This window comes from Hyperolius riggenbachi, chromosome 8 (genome assembly GCF_040937935.1).
Source record: "Hyperolius riggenbachi isolate aHypRig1 chromosome 8, aHypRig1.pri, whole genome shotgun sequence".
NCBI classification, from domain to species: Eukaryota; Metazoa; Chordata; class Amphibia; order Anura; family Hyperoliidae; genus Hyperolius; species Hyperolius riggenbachi.
Window position 1 is genome coordinate 268,850,163 of NC_090653.1, and position 23,541 is coordinate 268,873,703.

A 23,541-nucleotide genomic window follows, 5' to 3' on the forward strand; every position below is an offset into this window, starting at 1 on the left:
CAATGAGGTCAGGTGGGGCTGGCCAGGGTTCCCTTCTGTGATTGGTTGCTAGGGCTTCTGCTGGAAGCCCTCTGATTGGCTCAATGATGTCATCTCCTTAGTTACAGTATTCGGATATGGATATCCACCGGATATCTGCGGATATCTGGGTATGCGATCAAATATCCACATAGTGCTATCCGGATTTGGGCCCAGGTATCTGGAATCCGGTCGGATAGCTGAAAAAAGTTTGGATATCCAGTTTACCCGGATATCCTGAATACGGATGAGCACCACTGCCAATGGCCACACATTTTCGGAAGGCCTGGTATGGTAACAGCTGGCGAGCTAACAGTTCCGCAAAGCCAGCTGTCAGACGCCGGGCAAGGGGGTGACTGGCAGACATTGGCTTCTTCCACTCAAAGATTTCCCTCACAGACACCTGGCTGCTGCTGTGGGTGGAGGAGCAGGAACCACTCAAGGTGAGAGACGGAGTGGAGGAGGGTGGCTGTGATTGTGAAAGTGCAAGAGAGAAAGCAGCTGAAGATGATGCACCTGAAGGAGGAAGAGGAGAAGGAGGGTGGCTTTGCTTTTGTGTGCTGCTTTTCCTCAGGTGGTCTTCCCATTGCAGTTTGTGCCTTTTCTTCATGTGCCTTTGTAAGGCAGTTGTCCCTACGCGGGTGTTGGCCTTTCCACGGCTCAATTTTTGGTGGCAGAGAGAACAGATAGATGGCATTGCTCTAATCTGAGGAAGACACACAAAACAATTTCCACACCGCTGAGCTCAGGGGTGTGAGCACTATGGTGGCCTCAGCAGCTGACATTGAAGGGCATGTTGGCTGGCTGTCCATAGGTGGTGATACATGGCGCCGGACACTGCCACCAGCTGTTTCTGATGACGAGTTCCCCCTGCTTCTTTCAGGAACTCGTCTCCTCCTACTCCTCTCTGACTCCCCCTCTGAACTGTCCCCCTGTTCATCTCCTCTATTGGGAACCCACGTGGCATCCGTATCATCATAATCATCATAATCATCCTCTCCAGCCTCGCTTGCATCGGACACCTCCAAAACTGCACTAACAGCAGTTACTTCACCATCCTCCTCCTCATACCTTACGTCCATAGTGTTGCCTAACTCAGACATATGAGGTGGTGTAACTTGCATAGTGCCTTCATCTTGTCATAACAATAATGCCTGTGAATCAGTTAATTCCCCACCAAATAACTCCTGTGAAGTGTCAAATGTAGCGGATGTGGCGCTTGTAGTTGCGCTGGTGGCTGCGGAAGATGAGGTGTTCTGTATTAAATAGTCAACCATGTCCTAACAATCTTGGGAGTTGATGGGACGTGCCTTCTTCTGAGCACTGTACTTTGGTCTAGGGCCGCACGAAATCACGTCAGCACGACCTCGAACAGACCTGCCAGGTGGTCTGCCTCTGGGTCTGCCTCTGCCTCTGCTTGTTGTTTTGTCCATATCGGGGGGGAGGAAGAAGTGAAAGGTATGCACTGACTTGACTAATACAATGTGTAGTCACACAGGTGCAGTGAAAGGTATGCAGTGACTAGTATTACAATACAATATGCAGCTGTCACACAGGTGCAGTTAACAGGTATGCATGCACTGGTATATTAAACAGCGTGCGGTCACACAGGTACTGTGAACAATTATGCAATGACTAGTATTACAAATGTGCAGCTGTCAGACACACAGGTACCGTGAACAGGTATGCAGTGACAGGTATATAATATAACACTGAGTGCGGTCACGTAGGTGCAATGAACAGGTTTGCAGTGACTGGTATCAATACAATGTGCAGCTGTCACACACACACAGGTACCGTGAACAGGTTCAGTCACTGACTGGTATATAACACTGCGTGCCCTCACGTAGGTAGGTGCACTGAACAGGTAGGTGTGCAGTGATTGGTATTACAAATGTCCAGCTGTCACACACACAGGTACCGTGAACAGGTGCAGCAAGTGACTGGTATATAATATAACACTGCAAGCAGTCACGCAGGTAGGTGCACTACTGAACAGGTATGCAGGGATTGGTATCACAAATGTGCGGCTCTCACAGACGCAGGTACCATGAACAGGTGCAGCGAGTGACTGGTATATAACACTGCGTGCACTCACGTAGGTAGGTAGATGCACTGAACAGGTACGTATGCAGTGATTGGTAGTACAAATGTGCAGCTGTCACACACACAGGTACCGTGAACAGGTGCAGTGACTGGTGGTATATAACACTGCGTGCGCTCACGTAGGCAGGTGCACTGAACAGGTAGGTATGCAGTGATTGGTATTACAAATGTGCAGCTGTCACACACACAGGTACTGTGAACAAGTGCAGCGAGTGACTGGTATATTATATAACACTGTTTGCAGTCACATAGGTAGGTGCACTACTGAACAGGTATGCAGGGATTGGTATTACAAATGAGCAGCTGTCACACACATAGGTACCGTGAACAGGTGCAGCGAGTAACTGGTATATAATATAACACTGCTTGCGGTCACGTAGGTAGGTGCACTACTGAACAGGTATGCAGGGATTGGTATTACAAATGTGCAGCTGTCACACACACAGGTAGTCACTGAATGTGCTGGGCCTGGCAGTGGCACAGTAGGAATTACCAAGGGGACAAGGGCCAGCAGCTGCGACTGACTGACAGGGCTGTAAATGCAACACAAGTGTCTGTGGGACACACACCCAAAAAAAAAATACAGATCACAAGAACAACATTAGCTCTCAAAAGAGCTGTTGAAAGGGGCCCATACACCTCAATTTTCCCGCCGATATACAGCAGATTCGATCACTGTGATCGAATCTGCTGTGAAATCTTTGCGCAAATGCAAACAATTGATTTCCGTCCGAAATCAATCGTTACCGTCGATTCCCGTCGAGCCGTCCGTGTGGAAGATTTTGCTCAATCGCCGGCGGGTTGGGAGTGCGTCGATAGCGGCGTTCGAATGCACGATGACCGACGCAATACAGTGGCAATACATTACCTGCTCCCGGTCGCCGCTGTCTCTTCTCCGCTGGGCTCCAGGACTGCAGCTTCACTGAGCTTCCTGTCCCGGCAGGAAGTTTAAACAGTAGAGCGCCCTCTACTGCTTAAACTTCCCTGGACAGAAAGAAGTGAAGCCTGCCGGTCCGGAACCCAGCGGAAAAGAGACAGCGGTGACCGGGAGGACTCGCACCAGCCAGATCAGGTAATGTATGCGGGGGGGGGGGGGGGGGGGGCAGCAGCAGCACCACCACAGATTGTGATTGGTTTCATGCTGAAATCGATTCACAATCTGTTTGTAGTAAAGGCAGCCATACGATCCCTCTCTGATCAGATTTGATCAGAGAGGGATCTATCTGTTGGTCGAATCTGATGGCAAATCGACCAGTGTATGGCCACCTGAAGAGTGCTTTTTAGCAATAAGTATCAGCAAGGAGCAAGCTAACAAGCCTAACACAAGAGCCTAACTAAGCTTTCCCTATGTCAGCAGGTTCTCTCCCTTCTCTAATTACTGCAGCTACACGAGTGAGTGAAATGGCTGACGCTACCTGCGTTTTATAAGGAGGGGGGGGGCTCCAGGAGGGAGTGTAGCCTGATTGGCTACCCTGTGTCTGCTGACTGTGATGTAGAGGGTCAAAGTTGACCCTAATGATGTAGTATAGTTCGCGCTTCACCGCGAATGACCGAAGTTTGCGCACGAACCGTTTGGGCCATCTCTAGTAGTAATAAAGTTATAGGCAAATAAGTGGGAGCAACGCTGACAGGTGAAAATTGCTCTGGTTTTTTTTAAGGGGAAAAATCCTTGGAAGTGAAGTGGTTAAGGAATGATTTTTGACTAGCTGATGGCCCGGCGTTGCCTGAGTATGAATTTGGCTGTTGTTGACTGCGCCCACTTTTTCTAACCATAACACACAATTACTCAACGACCTAGTTTGTGAGTTTGCTGTTTTTGGCATCAATAATTTGCATTGAAATGAAAAAAATCTGATTGGCTGTGGCTTCACCCCTTTTTCTGAATTTGAACCCCAGTCACCCAATGACCAACTGTACCAGGTTTGAGGCTTGTGTCATTAACAGTGCAAGAATGGCAGCAATTAAGTATTCCCCCTGAATACCTATAGGTGAATTTTGATTGGCTTTTGTAGGCTCCACCCACTCTTCTGAATATGAATACCAATCACCCAGTGGCCAACTGTGCAAAGTTTGAGAACCCCTACCATTAACAGTGTAAGAATGGCTGCAGTTTACATTTTCCCAGTGAAATTTGTATTTGTCTCCGCCCACTTTTTGATTATGGGGATAAAAAGTATCCTATATGTTGTTCCAGGTAATGTACTATGTGTGTGCCAAATTTCATTCAAAGCCATTCAGCCATTGATTGAGTAACAAACATCCAAACTTTCGCATTTTTAATATTGGTGAGATTAGAAGATTATAAGGGCAAAATGATGACAAGGATGTAGACCTCTTTTATATATTTTAAATAGTCCCATTGACTAGGGATGCTCATACAGATTGCGCAAAATTGAAATTTCCACATTTCCGATCAGAATTCAGAAATCAGAAAATGCAAATCGGAATTTCGAGGAAATCCTGATTTACCCCATCTTGGTCATTTTAGCCCAACCACAGGATTCAGAAGCATTGGGCCAGTCAGAAAATGCAGAATTTTTCTGCAAAAAATATCAGATTCCCACAGTAAATTTTAAGCCAATCGCAAGACTGATTTTCTGTTTTTAATTGGTTTACAATTTAATAAGAAAATGTACATCTCAACTTCTGCACAGTCACCGATGTAGCAGTGCAGGATAAAAGCCCACCAAAAATCCACCTCTAATAAATCTTCCGATGCAGGTTCTAGTAGGCTTAGTACTATAGGTACCCATGTTTATCTAATCATGTCACATGCCAGCCCAGGTAAATGTTACCATAACTAAAATTAGCAGCGACAGAAGCTGGAGGTAAACAACAGCTACCAATCTGTCTGGGACATAGCACATATTTGCCCTGTTTTACAAAAGATCTCCTAGCATCTCCTAAGGCATGTACTCATACTGAAACATATTGGAAGATATGAAAAGGTTAATAAATTAGCAGCTATCTAATAACAGTCTCAGACAGGCCACTATAGAAAGAATATTTTTTTAAAGCAAACCTGAGGTGTAAAATACCTCCTGGGATAATGAATGCCCTTTTTGCTGACTAATGGGGTATAGTACATTAGAAACATAGAACAAAGTCTCATAATTATTTGCTATTTAAAAAGCTTCATTTTAAAAGAGACACTGAGGCTCATTTCACACCAGGACGTTGCGTTAGAGGGGGCGTTAAGGTCGCATAACGTCCCCCTAACGGAACGCCTGGTGGTGCTGGATCTGGACGTCAGAGTGAGCCGCGTTGTGCAGCTCACTCTGGCGTCAGTGATGCCATGATGCGCACTCTTGTGCGCATGCGGCATCACGTGGTCCCGCCGGTGTGATGTCAGATATTGCAGCTCCGCACATTGTGCAGCCCCGCATGCGCAGTAGGAGCCTGCGCTCCATTACATTGTGCAGCCACGTGTGAAACGTCCTAAATATCTCCGCTTCCGCACCACGTACACCCCCGAAATTTTCAGGGGAGGGAGGGGACCCCCACATCTAGCTCTGTGCCGAATTGCAGCCCCCGAGCCCCGCTGGTTCCAGAGACTGATTGCAGCAAACCTATCTCGGGAACTAGCGGGGCTAGGGGGCTGCAATTAGACACAGAGCTGAATCTGGGGGTCCCCTCCCTCCCCTGAAAATTTCGGGAGTCTACGTGGTGCGGAAGCGGAGATATTTCAGCTAAATAATGTCTAACTTCCCACTGAGCATGCGCGATACTCAGTGAGAAAGGCTGCTTCCGGGCTGCAATACCTGACATTACACCGGCCAATCGCCGCACAGAGCGGCCGCTCCAGGAAGTAAACACTGCACGTCACAACGTGCAGTGCATATTAATTAGCCATGTGCCTGGCCGCTCTCCGCTCCTCCACAAGATTACTGAGCATGTGCAAGCAGTCTAACGCGGCTCAGCCGCGTCTAAAGTACTGCATGCAGTACGTTGTCTTGTGACGCAGCGTTACAATGTAACGCAACGTGGGCACTGTGAACAGCCCCATTGATTTTTCATTACTGTGCGGTGGGCTGCGTTACAGGCTGCTCTAACGTGCGCCTGTAATGTCCCACTGTGAAACCAGTCTGCAGCGAAAAAAAAAAATATGATATAGTGAATTGGTTGTGTACTATGAATAATTACTAGAAGATTAGCAGCAAAGAAAATATTCTCATACTTTTATTTTCAGGTATATAGTGTTTTTTCTAACATTGCATCATTCTATAATATGTGCAGATTACACAACACTCAGCATTCAAAATGAGTCTTTCAGAGCAGTCTGTGAAGTAATGACCTCTCCTCTGGCAGAGGAAAAGTAAATAGTCCAGGAACAGTTGAGATAATAAAAGTCAGATAACAGCCCTCTCCAGGACTAACTTAGTCGGAGAGCTTAATGGCTTGTTTGCATAGAGATAACAACTGGAGTTTCTCAACTCTTCCTGTACTGGAAACAATTACACTGATGTATCTGATCTTAATGTTTTATTTCTTAGCTGTACTACACATACAAATCATAATATCATCATTTTCTTTTCGCTTCAGTGTCTCTTTAAGATTGAATTCTAAACAGCAGCCATGACAGTCTAATGTAAAATCTGCTTAATTCCACTGCAAAACAGAAGTAATGACCCCCTTTAACTTGACTGCCCTCTGTCCTTTATACCCCAAAGTAACAAATGATAAATACAGTAACCATTACCTCTGACACATAACATGAAAACAACCATTACCTTCAACACATGCGATAAGGCAAACGTTACTACCGACATATTAAATGCAGCAAACGGGAAAGGCAGCAAACATTACCTGCCACCTTAAAATGCAGTAAATGTTACCCCCCCCCCCCCCCCCCTTCCCCATTGCTTCTCCCAGCTTCCTGTAGCCATCCTGTCCCACGCCAGTACTCAAAGATCCTCCAGTCCCCCGTCCCGGCTCCGTTTCCTCACCGCTGACTTACAAGTCGCTGGACACTTCGCTTGCTCGTCCCTGGTCGCGCTCGTCCTCATTCACGCTCCCGCGGCCGGGAGTGTCCTGCGCAGGCACAGTACGAGAATCTCTACAATGCCTGCACAGGAAGCTTCCGGCAACAGGAGAGCAAATGAGGACGCATGTGGCCAGGGCCGCGCAGAAGCAGTGGACGGCGGCTGAAGAAAGATAAACTAAGCCGACACGGGGGACCGGAGGATTGTTATGTGACTGCGCAGGCACAGGACGGCTGCAGGGGGCTGGGAGGAGCGCCAGGTAAGTAAAACATTATTGCCTTTTATAATCATTGATCAATTGTTAGGACAACATTGTTGTTTTTTCCTAACTGGTCACACAGTGCTATTCATTTACTGTATGTAATCCAAATGCTGGAACATATACACTGTCTTATGTGTGATAATGATAAATTCTGTCTACAGTGTTTCTTGACTAGAAATAGGTGTGTGTGTGGTGAGTGTGTGTGTTTTTGTGGTGTGTGTATGTGTGTGTCCGTGTGGTGTGTGTGGTGTGTGTAGAGTGTGTGTGTTTGTGTATGTATGTGTGTGTGTGTGTGTGTGTCCGTGTGGTGTGTGTGTGTGCGTGTGTGCGTGTGTGCGTGTGTGCGTGTGTGTGTGTGTGTGTCTGCATATGTATGTCTTTACTCTGGTAAAATTCAATACATTTTACTGTTAAAAAGAAAAAAAAAAAATCAATTGTCTATTATCATGTATTTGATAGTGTCCATTGGCTATCATCAGTTGCAGCTGCTTGGCACCTTAGTAATTAGTAGCAACAACTAATGCTTCATACACACTTGAGATAAAAGTCTTTGGAAAAGGCAAGATCACAGACCAATTTTACCCCCTTCCATGTAGTATGAGAGCCATAACTACACAGTCTATTCTATGGAGCTGCACTCCCCATCAGATAAAATCTTTGCAAGATGCTGCACACAAAGATGCCTGTATACACTCAAAAGATCATTATCTGCAAAAGATCTGTTCCTGCAAAAGATCCATTCCTGCAAAATGCATTCATAGTCTATGAGATCTGCAGATCATCATACACACCTTGTTTAACAGATATCTGGCAATCATCTGCAGATCTGAAAATCCATCCTGGTGGATCTGATCTGCAGATTATTGTCTGTTAAGCCCCGTCTACACGGGGAGAGGTTGTAGCTAATCGAGCTGCCGGATCGCCTCTTCCGCGTGCCCGCCGCGTCCCCGCTTGCCGCGCGTGCGCCGCATTCGATTCCCCGCTCGTGCCCGCTCGTCCCCGCCGGCGCCGCTTATCTCCCGCACGATTCCCTGCCATTGTCCCCTCGCGGGGATCGAGCAGGGAATCGGCGGTGCGGAGATCCGTCCTGTCGGATCTTATCAATCGAGCCGCATCAGCGGCTCGATTGATAAGGAGCATCGCGGCCGCATCTACTCGTGTAGATGCGGCTTTAAACCAAGTGTGTATGAGGATCTGCAGATATCATAGATAGACTATGGCCCACCGAGCGGTTTTTGGAGCGATCCGCCGGCCGCATCCGCCTCTAAAAACGCTTGTCTAATGTATTGCAATGGGATGGTGCACACCGGCGGTTTGCGGTTTTTGCCAAGCCGCAAACGCGCCTCCTGCTGCGCGTTTGCGGTTTTCGGAAGCGTTTCGTCCTCAATGTAAAGTATAGGAAAAACGCAAACCGCTCTGAAAAACGCTAGTTCAGAGCGGTTTGCCAGGCATTTTTTGTTACAGTAGCTGTTCAGTAACAGCTTTTACTGTAACAATATGTGTAATCTGCTACACAAAAACGCACGCAAAACCGCTAGGTATGTTTAGAAAACCTCTCTAAACATACCTAGAATCGCTCTGAAATCAGCTCCCAAAACCGCTAGCGTATTGCGGATCTGCTAGCGGTTTTGGTGTGCACTGGGCCTTAGAATGCATTTTGCAGGAATGGATCTTTTGCAGGAACAGATCTTTTGCAGATAATGATCTTTTGAATGTGTACGGGCATCTTTGTGTGCAGCATCTTGCAAAGATTTTATTTGATGGGGAGTGCAGCTCCATAGAATAGACTGTGTAGAGCAGGGGTCTCAAACTCAATTTACCTGGGGGCTGCAGGAGGCAAAGTCAGGATGAGGCTGGGCCACATAAGGAATTTCACAATAGCGGCGCATCGCCGCCTCTGCCCGCCCCTCTCACTTTTCCATCACAGAGAGGGGCGGGGAGAGGCGGCGATCCGTGCGGAGATTGACGTCAGGAGGGGCAGAGCTGAAGCTGAAAGCTCTGCCCCTTCCAGGAAATGCCGGCGGATTGCCCCCCGGACGATTTGGGGGCTCTGCAGCCCTCGTTTAGCGGCGGGGATGCGGCAGATTACTTGGGAGCACTGAAGCGAACTATAAGGAAGCTTTTGCCGGCGAGGGCCACAAAATATTATATCGAGGGCCGCAAATGGCCCGCGGGCCGCGAGTTTGAAACTCCTGGTGTAGAGTATGGCTCTCATACTACATGGAAGGGGGTAAAATTGGTCTGTGATCTTGCCTTTTCCAAAGACTTTTATCTCAAGTGTGTATGAAGCATTAGGCTGTAGACACACTGTGAGCACTTTCTGAGTGCTTTTCTGAACATCAGTGCTTTCTGAACTTTTTTTTTTTTTCTTTAAACGCTACCATTGACTTGCATCCAGTAAAATTGCAGTAATCGCAATTTTTCAGTTGGATCATTTTTTTTAAAAAACACTCAAAGCACTGATGGTTAGAAAAGTACCCAGAAAGTGCTCACAGTGTGTCTACAGTCTAAATCTCCTAAATCTTTCCTGTGACGAGGCCCTTGTAGTCTGTTTCTCCCTCTCCCCACCCCCGCCTTCCAATACTTTTATTCCTTTTACAATTACATTTCTTGAGTAAAAATGTTATGAATGACTTACCTGGACATGTGTCTGTAGCATTGCACAGGGCAGTCACCAGTCCAAGCACGGCTAATATAGAAGAAATAAACATGTTTTTTAGTATAATACTACTGGCAGACATGAGGTGTAGCCACTCCTTTGGCTACCTCTGCTATGTTTCTACACAAGCAACACATGTTTTCAATAAAGTATCTCCCCTACCCTTCCATGGCTTGTCATTGCTTTGGATGTTTTGCAATCTTATATTATTTCGAAGGTAACTTAAAGTGGGATAAAACTCGGACATAACCTTTAATAAATATGTGTTTTCCTACTTTGTATGACCCATTCAGTTACCATATTTGCTTTTGTGCACAAGTAATATTGCTTGTTTACAAATTACTAGTTCCCAAAGTTTATCTGCTCTGAAAGCTGCCATTGCATTTTACTGTATAGTTGCTGTATTTATATAAGAAAATCTAGTTGTGATCATTTCTCACCTCTCTCTGCTTCTCAGCTCAGAGCAATTCCGTTTCAGCACACTTACTAATTGTAGCAACAAAGGAAGGTAAACAAAAGATAATGTTATCACCTCTTCAGGATGCAGCCAGAGGCTGACCACTGAAGCAAGGAACTTTCCACTGAATAAAGTGCTGTGTTTAACCTTCCTGGCGGTAAGCCCTATGCCGCGCAGGAAGATATCTCAGCCCCTGGTGGAGCGATTTGCTCCATTTAAAATGCTGTACGCGCAGCTAGCACTTTGCTAGCCGCGCGTACAGCTCGATCGCCGCTGCTCTGCGGCGATCGCCCGTACGCAGCGGCGCAAGAGGCCCCCCCCCGCCAGAGCCCTGCGCTGCCCGGACCAATGAGTTCTGGGCAGCGCTATGGGCTGGATCGGAGGTGTCTGACGTCAGGGCGTCGGCTGACGTCCATGACGTCATTCCGATCGTCGCCATGGCGACAGGAGAAGCCAAACAGGGGAGCGCGTTATATACGCGTTCCCCTGTTTGCTATTGATGCCGGTGACGATCGCACTAGAGGGACACATGCGCCCTCTAGTGGTGTTTCATGTAGCTACCACTCTGGTAGCTTTACATGAAACACAAAAAATTTTTTTTAAAAAAAAGGATTTTTGCCAATTTGGCAAAAAAAAAATAACCGCCAGGAGGGTTAAAGAGACACTGAAGCGGCATAAAAAGTATGATATAATGATTTGTATGTGTAGTACAGCTAAGAAATAAAAGCAGAGACATGAGTCTAATATTATGAAAAGAATACAGAGGCGCCAAAAGGATAAAATCAAATGCTAAAACGTTTAAAAATGCTATTGAGCCAGTGGTGGACTTACCTCATACAAGCAGACACTGAAACTGTCTATTCAAGAAAATATACTCTGTGACAGAGGCGCCAGGTGTTACCCGGACTCACTGCTGTGTATGTATATTTACTTGAATAGACAGTTTCAGTGTCTGCTTGCATGAGCTAAGTCCACCACTGCCTCAATAGCATTTTTAAACGTTTTAGCATTTGATTTTATCCTTTTGGCGCCTCTGTATTCTTTGCATAATACTTATTATTATCCACCCTTGGTGGAGGGGGATACCCCTTTTTCCTATCTACAGAGAGCGACTTCTTATTCCTGAGTGGGGACAGGACAATCTCCTCACCTGCCTTTACAGTGGTTGCCTTGGAGGTAACCCTGCTTTGTGAGTATAATCATTGTACTCTTTCATACATCCAACTGATACAGTACATACTACACTATATTGGGCTCTTGGTTTCTCTTTTTTCTTCATGAGTCTAATATTGTTTCCAGTACAGGAAGAGTTAAGAAACTCCAGTTGCTATCGATGCAAAAAAAGCCATTGAGCTCCATGACTTTCAAAGTCAGAGAGAGATCTGTCTTCTGAAGGTTGTTGTCTCAACTGTCAGTCACGGCATTTTCTTTTTCTATCCAGAGGACAGCTTAACAGTTCACAAGACTGCTCTGTAAAATAATTCAGAATGCTGAGTAGTGTGTAAACTGCAAATATTAGAGAATGATGCAATGTTATAAAAAAAACTTTATATAACTGAAAAGAAAAATATGAGAATATCTTCTTTGCTACTAATCTTCTAGTAATTATCCATACTACACAACCAATTCATTATATCATAATTTTTACCGCTTGAGTGTCTCTTTAACTGTTTGAATGCTGTTCTGCTACAATATTTTTTTTTGTGGTAGTGGATTTTATGCTGTGATTAATGTTTTAGAACATTGCTGAGGAAATGCTGAGTTTTATACCACTTTAAAGTAAAACTATGCGATTCTTGAGAAAACATGCAGGCCAGGAAATAGAGATGGCCCAAATTGTTCGCCTGGTGAATAGTTCACAGCGAAAACTGGTTGTTTGTGCTCACCTCAGGCGAAGACATGGCGTGTTCCACCCGGCCTCTACACATCAAGGAGCAATCTTTGACCCCTTACTCCAAAATCAGCAGACACATGGCAGCCAATCAGCTAGCACTCCCTCCTGGACCCCCTCCGCCCCTATAAAAATGGCAGGCGTTCTACAGTTTGCCTGTAGCTGTACTGTGAGAGAGAGCTATCTGCAGATAGGGAAAGCGTTAGTTAGGCCTCTGTTCTGTGTCCCCACGGACTTTCTTGCTGCATCCTTAGCACCCAAAGAGCCCTTCTAAGGACTGGTACTGATACATAGGTTTTGTTAGTATAGCGTCCTGAGCACCCAAAGAGCCCTTCTAAGTACTGGTACTAGTACATAGGTTTTCTTACTATTGTGCTATCGCAGTTCTGTGTGTCTTACTGTCCACAGTGCACACTGCAGTGCACACTGCTGCTATTACTACAGTAGCTCGCACAATACACCCCGTCATAAGTGCTATATTTGTTCTCTTTTGATATTGTTATATCACAGTTCTCTGCATCCAGTGAATGTCCAGTGAAGTGACGTTAGCTGTACGACACAGGTATGCACTCTGCTAGTACTGCTGGTACAGTAAGCTTGCACAATACAACCCATCATAAGTGCTATTTTTGTTCTCTTTTTGTCACAGGAGCCCTAGTGGCTGACCGCACTTAGCCTTCTAAACGGTGCCGGCGCACAGATCGTGCGAACTCTGGTCGCAGTCAATGCGCAGGAACCGTTAAGAATTAGCCGCAGACAACTCAGAAGGGAGCCTGTGAGACACGGGTGATTACAACTTCACCCACTGGTTCAGAGTAAACTGCCACCACCGCGGTTACCATGGGACCGTGGAGCCCACTAACTGACTGACTAGTCCTGCGAATAAAACGGTTAAACACACGGTATTCTGTCTAGCCAACAACAAACAAAGCGTATCTTCAGAGACCCGGGATCAGTTCTGTGTGTGCTGATAAGCAGGGTAGCGGACAGTGAATGACTTGGAGAAAGTCGTTTATTCACGCAATATAAATAATTAATATATACAGACAATTATTAAAATCACAATTATTAAGACAGTAATAGCCAGTATGAAATAAAAAGGGAGAAAATACTTATGGTTTGTGGAAATATGTCCTTGTGGGAAAATCATAAAGTTCTTGGTTTCAATCAGAGTTCAGCAGAATTCTTTGTTCCAGATTACAGAAGAGATGGCCAATCAAGATGGCCGCCCGCACATGTGTCCTTTGTCTCAGGGCTTCATTCAAAGTTCAGCAAAATGGCCACCAGCCCTATGTCCTCTGAGCTGGCAGCAGGATGTTCTCATATGGATGGAATGGGAGCACTTCCTTCCCAGGTAGCTCATTCACTTTTAATGGAGCTGAGATCAGAGGCGGGCTTCCAGAGTCGGCCCCCAGGCCGGACTATGGTAATCACATCTGGGCAGGGGCTTTAGCAACCTCATAATTCCTGACATGTTCCCTAGGCAGACCTGCGCGGCCGGCACACAAATAATAATTACATATTCTCGATCCCCAGAACCTACCGATTAATATGATATCAAACTTGGGCATGTTTGCATGCCCGGCTAAAAAACGGTGGAATTCCCAGAGTTCTGATTCTGCCAGTGGCCCCAATTTAATATCAAAATACTCACAAGATCCGGACCAGCAGAAGGATATAACTCCCACAGCTCTCCGATGTATGGTACTTCTAAAACATGCATAAAGATCATAAAGCAGCCCATACACTCAGCCGATTTTCTGGCCGACCGATCGATCGATCGATCGATTGCAAATCGACGGCCGATTTCGATCGATTTCGATGGATTTCCATCGAACTTGCAGGGTGTAAATTTAGGTCGATCTGATGAGATTGCTTATCAGTTTGCATTGGCCTTAATGGAAATCTGATGGCAAAAAAATGCCATCAGATCGAATTTCAATAGATTTCAAACTGAAATCTATTGGAATTCTATCCTGGTAAAAAATGTTCTAAAAACGCATCAGATAGATCATCAGATGCATTTCTTATCTATCTGCTGCCAATCTGACGAGTGTATGGGCACCTTAACTCTATGTTTCCCTATCCTGGCTGAATGGTTTCGCTAAGTCTGCCCCCTGCTGGGATTAGCTTCCTTGGCTCTGAAAAGACTCCTGGTTTGTTAATTAACATCTGAGTGTTACCCCTCTGGCTTCATTAGCAAGTCACAGGGCACAGGCTTCATGAAAAGAACTCTGCTAACTACTCCCCTGAAGACAGCAGAGACTCCCCAGGCTGGACTGCCTGGTGTCCACAGACATGAGATTCTGATTGGGGCAGTGCAACGACAACCGAGGCAGGAAGTCGATTGCGGCTGCGTTTTCTGCGCACTGACGGCTCGTCCGTCACACTTTTGATATTGTTATATCACAGACCTGTGTGAAGTGAACCAGTTCCTCCTCACTGGCAGGGTATTTTGGGGGGATATTTTAATATTGTGAAATGACAGGCAGGGCCGGGCCGAGGCATAGGCTGGAGAGGCTCCAGCCTCAGGGCGCAGTGTAGGAGGGGGCGCAGAATTCATTCAGCTGTCATTCCTAATTGTGTTTGAAGCAGAAAGAAATAAGAAAAGGGGATACATGGCAGTGACTGCAAGCCAGATAACTAGATATTAAGGTGTTGGGGAGGTTGTGGGCCCTGTGGCGCCTCTTAGTCTAATAGCAATCAGTGTTTGATGGCTCGGGTGGCAGGGATGGAGGGGCGCACTTTGGTGTCTCAGCCTTGGGTGCTGGAGGACCTTGTCCCGGCTCTGATGACAGGCAGAGGCAGGCCACAACACAGGGGTCATACTGCTGTGATTTCCTGTGGCCCTAGAATCATGCCCAGTGTTCAGGGGACACATAACCTGAACTCCCAAAATGCTGAGGAAGTAGTTGACTTGTTTAAACACCCCACCTTCTACCGCTTCCTCTCGGAACCTTGCCGCACCATCCTCCTCCTGCTCTGATTCAGGCACCCCTGATTTACGACTCGCCCCACTACTACCACCACTAGCACCACAGCGACAGCCGCTTCACTTGATGTGTCAGTGAGTTATTTACACATCAGTTTGGCAATAATGATTGCACATCACTCATTTCCTCAGAGGATGAAGATAAGGATGTTACACCTGATATGTCTCAGTCAGGCAACATTACACACATGTTGTAGCAGTAGGACACAGCGCAAAAATATGAGACTGATGTGCCGCTAAGAGGTGGGGGCGAGTCCCAAGCCCCAAGTGGAAGGATGAAAGACAGTAATACCTCAGCGCACCAACGGACAATAAAGATGGCTTTTCTTACAAGTATGCCGCCGCTCCAACGAGCCAGGCCAGCCAATGGAATATGTGAAAGGAGCAATACAGTACCTCTTCCGGCCGTGCAGGTGGTTGTTAGTACCTCTCTCTATGCAAACCAAATCTTGCTGTAATCCCGATATCCAGGAGCGCGATGCCGCTCAGCTCTACGTGGATGGAGTCTGACCATGTGATCCCCTGGTCAGCTGATACCCGAACTTCCTGTAGCTGGCTTCCTTGCGTTCCAACAGTGGCTCCGTCCCAATAGCAGTGAAGGCAGCAGCGGCGCTTCCTGGCTGGGGGACAAAATGAGCAGACAATAGTGTACACTGTGCGCTTAAATGAGCCACGCAGGGGGTTTCCACTTACTGGGTAAAAGCTTGTTTATTTGCACATAACAATCTGCAGCCTCACTTCCCAGTTACATTACACACATGGATGCCACTGGAAAACAGCATGTATTGTCACCTGGGGTCAGCCAGTCAACACGCCAGCCAACTTCTGCTGTTACTACCACCAGGATGCCATCATCCCAAAGCTCACCAGTGTGGCAATTGTTTTTTTGTGTGTGCCCCTGACAACAGCAATGCCATTTGCAACCTGTGCCATAAGATTCTGAGTCGTGAGAAGGCCACTTCTCACCTACTGTAGGTACAATTGTTTTGCAAAGGCACCTGATCTCCCATCACAAATGACAATGGGAGCAACACATGAGGATAAGCAGCTCACAAAGTCAAAGCCAGCCTCCTCCTGGTCCAGCTTCTTCAGCCGTGTCAACCTCTGCTGTCCTTGACCCTTCTCAATCACCCTTCAACTCCGCCTCTCACCTTGAACAGTTCCTGCTCATCTGGCCACAGTCAAGATTCTGTGAAGGAGATTTTTGAGCGTAAGAAGCTGATGTTTCCATGTCACCCTCTTGCCCGGCATCATACAAAAAGTTATTTTATCTTGAAAAAAATTTCAGCGTAAACCTGCACCATCATGTGCAGAGCCAAGTCAGTGCATCTCTTGTCAGTCTCACTCCCCAGGGATGCAACAAACATTTATTTTATTTTAAAAAAAAAATGTGAAATTTTGGGAGTAAAATAAATATGCTGTAACCCATGACATTAAGGCCCAGTGCACACCAAAAACCTCTAGCAGATCTGCAAAACGCTAGAGGTTTTTGAAGAGTGATTCTAGGTATGTTTAGAGAGGTTTTCTAACATGCCTAGTGTTTTTGGAGCGTTTTTGTGTAGCAGATTACAAATATTGTTACAGTAAAGCTGTTATTAAACAGCTTCTGTAACAAAAACACATGGAAAACCGCTCTAATCTAGCGTTTTTCAGAGCTGTTTTCCACTTTCCTACACTTTAAGGGCCCGTTTCCACTCTCGCGGAAACGGCCGCGAATCCGCAGAGTTTCCCCGCAGGCAAATCGCGCGGGGAAACTCTGCCATAGGGGACAACGGCGCCGCCGGCCGAATCGCTTGCAGTAGCGATTCGGCCGGAAACCCCCACAGAATTCGCGGCGGAGGCTGCGATTCCCATAGCCGTGCATGGCACGGCTGATGGGAATCGCCTGCGATCCCGCCCACCCGCTCAGTGCCGGCGTGCGTCTACGAGACGCACGCCGCACTAGTGGAAACGAGCCCTAACATTGAAGCAGAAACGCCTCAGAAATCTAAAAAATGCTGCATCCCCCAAGTTTGCGTTTGTGTAAAAAAACGAACCTCTCTGGTGTGCACCATCCCATTCACTTTCATTAGCCAAGCAGTTTTCCCCCTGGAAGCGTTCTAAAAATAACTCTTCAGAAACGCTCTGGTGTGCTCCAGCCCTGACAATTGTCTGTTACTTTTTTAAGCTCACAAATAGCAAAAATATAATATAATTAAGGTTAGAAAAGTAATATTGAAATGAAGTTAATCGGGAACAACTTACTTTGATAAAAATAATCTTTCGGCACATTTACAAGTAAAATAATTACTCAAATAGGCGATAAATAAGTCATTTATGAGAAGCTTTGTAAAAAGAGCCCATTGTCTGGCCTCTGCTACAGTGACTAAAAAAAATATTTTTTTTCTCAAATTACGTTTGTATGCAGACCTGCACCATCATGTGCAGAGCCAAGTCACTGCATCTCTTGTCAGTGTCACCAACCATCACCACCACGACTGCAACAAACTTTTTTTGCAGCACGCACCTGGCTGCTGCATGGGAGCAGATGACAGGCTATGCATTCACCCCCTTTTGCGTGAGTTTTTCTGCAATGCCCTAACACATCAGAAGGGACAGGCCATGTAAAGGAGTGGGCTCTTTCACATCACATCCAAATTTTTGCATTTGGAGAAAAATGAGGCTGTTGTTCTTTCCTAGACCCTGCCTGTCTCTTCTGTAATTTATACATTAGCTTCTGTAGAAAGATGTGTATATATTTTGCAAAGAGAACGCACATGATGTCTTGGAAAATGCACTCACGAATATATGTGCGAAGAGGGGGGCTCAGAGTTTTCACTGAGCTTTCTTTTCACTAAAATTGTGTTGTTATTTCATCGGGAAGAGGTGCTACAGGACGCAGCCACCCAAGTGAGCATTTTTATACTTACCTGTCTGGACGGCTGGATTAGTTTCTTCTCTTCCTCCATTTGCGGAAATGCAATCCCGACATCGTCCTCTGAGTTCATTATTACATGTGATCGGAGCTCAGAGGATAGTGTCAGCGGAGCAGCACCACCCAGTGGTGGAAGAAGGGTAACGGAAGACACTCTCCCATCACCCCACTTCCACCACCAGAGGGTGCCGCACAGCTGACACTGTCTTCTGAGCCTTGATCACATGTATTACCATGTGATTGGAGCTCAGAAGAGGATGTTGGGATTATAGCGCTGTCGGTGGAGGAAGAGAAGAAGCATTTCCAGCTGTTCGGAAAGGTAACGATAAAAGCTCCCTGCGCCGCTCTGCATTCCCTGCCAGGCTGGGGAGGGCACACTTCCACAGCGGCGGAAAACATTTGTTCCTGCAGGCACATAAAGTTTTACTTTATGTGGCTGCTAAAAGATTAAAGTGAACCTCCGGACTAAAAATCGACTCAGCAGCACTGAAAAGGCCTGGTGTTTCTTTAACAGTTTCACAGCATCAGAACTTTGTTTCTCTTCTTATACAAGCCTCATTTTTAGCTGCACAGAAGAAAACTGCCCAGGCTTTTTTCCCTGATGCTGTGCAAAGCATGATGGGATTTCTGATTTTGTTGTTCTCGTTCTGCTGTTTTGGTGCATTTTTTTTTTTTTTTACATTTTGAATTTGACATTTGAAGCCTAGCGTGTGGAGCTGGGAGGGGTAATCAGGACACAGGACAGTTGGAACGGTGTCTCCTGCTCCCCGTCACCTCCTTTCAACCAAAAAGAAACTGCCCCCATGACAAAGATGGCAGCCCCCATGAAACACAAACATTTGCCTGTTCTTTTAAAACAGAGTGGGTAAGAGATTATATTACCTATCTATTCTAAGTAACATAACTAATGTAACTTGATGACAGTATGTTTGTTTAGGCTGAAGTTCCCCTTTACGGTACACCTATCCCAAGGTAATGCTACCTACGCTGGGCACACAGGTATCTTGGATCTTCATAACTCTACGATGTCTGGTCCTTTCCCCAGGTAGTGGTGATCTGATCAGAAATCGACTTTCCATTGCGTAATTCCGAGGAATACCACATTTCCAAGACTTGGACAATTTGAGGAGTATTGGATCAATCAGAGAATTAGTATTGTACTGCGGAAAGACTCGGAAGTATTAGGCCAATTAGAGAATGTGGAAGTTTACCACGGTTGCAAACTATCATGCGTATTATGCAAAATAGCAGATTCTACAAAAAACAAATTTTTTTTTACAGCTAACTTTATTGACAAAAAATGACAAAGAAAAAAATTCAGATTTCTGCAGAAATCCGCTGAATTAAGAAACACACTTGCCAGAATGCAGAATTCCATCATAAATCGGTATTACCAGAGGCAGCACAAGGGGTGGTGTCACCCGGTGCGGAAACTCATGGTGTCACCCCTCTTATCCCAGGAACCTCCAACCTCACCAAGTTGTAACATTGCTTGCAATGTAAAGATGATCTTCGTGTGGACCTGGTGGCCTCTGAACTCCGTTTTCCAGCTCCGCACAGGGCAGCCAGAAGGGAGAAGAGCAGGAGAGAGAAATACATCAGGCACTATCCTTGTCTGTATTTACACAGCCTACTCAACTCTGCCTTAGCCTGGAACTTGGTATCACCCGATCTGCTGGTGACACCTGGTGCGGTCTGAACCCACCGCACCCCCCTAGTGACGCCACTGCGTATTGCCCACCATCCCTATCCTCAACCACTCCTTAAATCACTCCTTGAAAAATGTGGCTTTTGGCTAAAGTTAAATTTAGGAAGGAGATTCCCTTCTATCACCCTTCCATTCCCTCCTCTTCTCCACCCTATTCACTTCAAGTTGAGGTAGTAGCCCAACCAGTGGCCAGGGTTTTTTTGTTATTTTATTTTCTGCATATGCGGTCAATAGTGGTAAATACATTTTTATTGTTTTGTTTTCAAAGGTTTTATTGAAATTTTAAGGTTTTAAACAATTCAAACAGTGCATAACATATCAGCACAGAGGGAACAAAAGGAATATCTTGAACAGGTATGCTCATCATGTAAACATTACATAACAGGGGAAGGGAATAATCATCAGTAGTACAACTAGATAGTCATTTGTATCATTAAAATATAAACACTACTATTAGGAAACTTCAAAGAGCCCTCAGAGGACATAGTCCAGCTATCTGGGGCTTGCTAAAGAGAATCAAAGGGATGGGGAGGGCCCAGGTAAGTAGCGGGCCATGCAATTACAATCCTGGGTGCCTGGCGTCCAGCGATCGACAAGCAGGGCAGGAAAGGTTATTTCAATTAGCTTCATCTGGGGGTCATCCGGGTAAGAAGAGACAGAGAGAAAGGGAAGAAGAGGAAAGAGGAGGAGAGAAGGACGAGAAGACAAGGGGAAAGGTCCACCTCACAGCCTTGTGATGGAAGAAGATTCCAGACTTGGATGTTCTAGACGGATCCAGGGATCCCAAATTCTCTCAAACTTCTTGTGGTAATCTCTGAGGATACTGGTTAGCTTCTCGCTGACCATAATTGAGTTAATTCTGGATTTTACTTCGGTAATGGAGACTGAGGGCTTTTTCCAATTTCGCGCAATTGTCATGGTAGCTGCGGAGAGTACTACTGAGGCTAATTTATTTTGCGTTGAAGTAAGGGATCCTATTTTTTCATGTAATAAAGCTTGCCAGGGATCTCTAGCTATAGGCTGATGAAAGAGGGAGGAACGTAACTTATATACTTAATAATAATAATAATAATAATAATCCGAACATTTGTATAGCGCTTTTCTCCTGTCGGACTCAAAGCGCTCAAGAGCTGCAGCCACTGGGATGCGCTCAGGAGGCCACCCTGCAGTGTTAGGGAGTCTTGCCTTGAACTCCTTACTGAATAGATACTTGACCTAGCCAGGATTTGAACCCTGGTCTCCCATGTCAAAGGCAGAGCCCTTAACCAGTACACTATCCAGCCACTTGGCACCCAGAGCCGGCCTTTGGGGGTGGCAAGTGGGGCAATCGCCCCAGGCCCCGCGCCTAAAGAGGCCCTGCACTCTCTGCAGCGGTGGGTAGAGCGGGCATAGTTGTTAAAAACTCCCGTTTCTTCCTAAGAATGCTCACAGCTTCATTCTCTTTCCTGTCCCGGCATCTGTGTATTGGTAACAGCGCCCCCTGTGGTGACATGTGGTCACGTTATCCCAGGGCACCTACCTATCTAATCTATACTGTGGGGCACCTATCTAATCTATACTGCAGGGCACCTATCTAATCTATACTGCAGGCACCTATCTAATCTATATTGCGGGGGACCTACCTATCTAATCTCTACTGCGGGGCACCTATCTAATCTATACTGCGGGGCACCTATCTAATCTATACTGCGGGGCACCTACCTATCTAATCTATACTACGGGGCACCTACCTATCTAATCTATACTGCAGGAACCTATCTAATCTATACTGCAGGCACCTATTTAATCTATACTGCAGGCACCTATCTAATCTATGCTGCGGGGCACCTACCTATCTAATCTATACTGCGGGGCACCTATCTAATCTATACTGCGGGGCACCTATCTAATCTATACTGCGGGGCACCTATCTATCTAATCTATACTGCAGGACACCTACCTATCGAATCTATACTGCGGGGCATCTACCTATCTAATCTATACTGCGGGGCACCTATCTAATATATACTGCAGGCACCTACCTATCCAACCTATACACAATCTATACAGTGTGTGTGTGTGTGTGTGTGTGTGTGTGTGTGTGTGTGTGTGTGTGTGTGTGTGTGTGTGTGTGTGTGTGTGTGTGTGTGTGTGTGTGTGTGTGTGTGTGTGTGTGTGTGTGTGTGTGTGTGTGTGTGTGTGTGTGTGTGTGTGTGTGTGTGTGTGTGTGCGCGTGCCTCTAGGCCCCCTCTGTTGGCACCAGAAACGTGTGAGTCGTGGACAGTTCCACCAAGTGTGTAACATGTCACATAAATACTTTTTTTTATAGCACAATTAAAGGGAACGCGAAGTGAGAGGGATATTGTAAACAATGCCAGTTGCCTTGCAGCGTTGTTGATCTTCTGGCATAAGTAGTGTCTGAGTCAAAACCCTGGAACAAGCATATGGCTAATCCAGTATTAAGAGTCACCTGAATCAGAGTACCTGATCTGCTGCATGCTTGTTCAGGGTCTATGGGTAAAAATATCAGAGACACAGGTTCAGGAGGACAGCCAGGCATTGGCAACTGGTATTTTTTAAAAGGAAAGGATTATGGCAGCCTCCATATGTCTCTCACCTTGGTTTCCCTTTAAAGCTTGGCAGTGCTGAACCAGAAAGACTGTCTCTCTTCATGTTTACTTCCATCTCTGCCTGTCACAGAAGGAAAAAGTCGCTCAAAAGTAGAATTTAACATTATTTCCACAAAAATTCATGCATTTTTGCTCATCGCTGACACTGGGGCAGCGCGCATAACACATTTTTTATTTAGGCAGGGAAAAAGCAAACAAAAATATGAGGGAGAAATAAGGCTCAAAGTTAGTTTTGGGCTAAGATCTGTGTGGTGCGCCACTTTTGGTTCTTTTTTGGTTTATACTATAGACCAGGGACATAGCAATAGCCATAGCAGCTGCTATGGGGCCCTGCAGCAGAGGGGGCCAATGAGTTAATTAATGTATTCACCATTAACTTTTTTGTGCTCCTCCACCCTCTGACTTTGTCTCAGTGCCCATGGGCTATATGCAGTGTTGATTGCACGAGAATGTGAATTGCCCAATTAACTCCTATCCATAGGGTAGGGGCAGGAGGCATTGCTTGAGAGTGCCTCCATCTGAGGGCCCGATGAAAGTTTAGCTATGGGGCCCCAAGATCTCTAGCTATGCTACTGCTATAGACATGCCATGTTGTACTAAACTATCTTCATCATGTGTGTGAAAAAGTCTGTAATCTGGGATACATCTGAAAATGGCGCGTGTGAATAATGGCGCACAGTGTTGCCGCTAATCCATTTGTCGCTTATCGCTATTTAACATTAAAGCCTTATCGCTATTTAGCGTTAACACACAGAACCTCCTCTGTACCTATCCCTAAACCCTAACCACTTCCCTGGTGGTGCCTAATCCTAACCACCCCCTGGTGGTGCCTAACCCTAACCACTTCCCTGGTGGTGCCTAACCCTAACCACCCCCTAGTGGTGCCTAACCCTAACCAGCCCCCTGGTGGTGCCTAACCCTAAGACATCCCTGGTGGTGCCTA

At 46.1% G+C, this 23,541-nt stretch overlaps 1 protein-coding gene across 1 annotated transcript in view; it reads right to left on the bottom strand.

The window, feature by feature from the left end:
- Positions 1-18,354, bottom strand: part of LOC137527489 (ficolin-2-like) — a 56,994-nt gene extending 38,640 nt beyond the window's left edge. Inside the window, exons 1-4 of the mRNA XM_068248005.1 lie at positions 18,277-18,354; positions 14,030-14,085; positions 13,488-13,498; positions 10,007-10,057 (exon numbers count right to left, since the gene is read on the bottom strand). Of these exons, the coding sequence (XP_068104106.1) occupies positions 10,007-10,057; positions 13,488-13,498; positions 14,030-14,085; positions 18,277-18,354 (196 nt within the window). The remainder of the gene's footprint in view (positions 1-10,006; positions 10,058-13,487; positions 13,499-14,029; positions 14,086-18,276) is intronic.
- Positions 18,355-23,541: the final 5,187 nt, after the last annotated feature.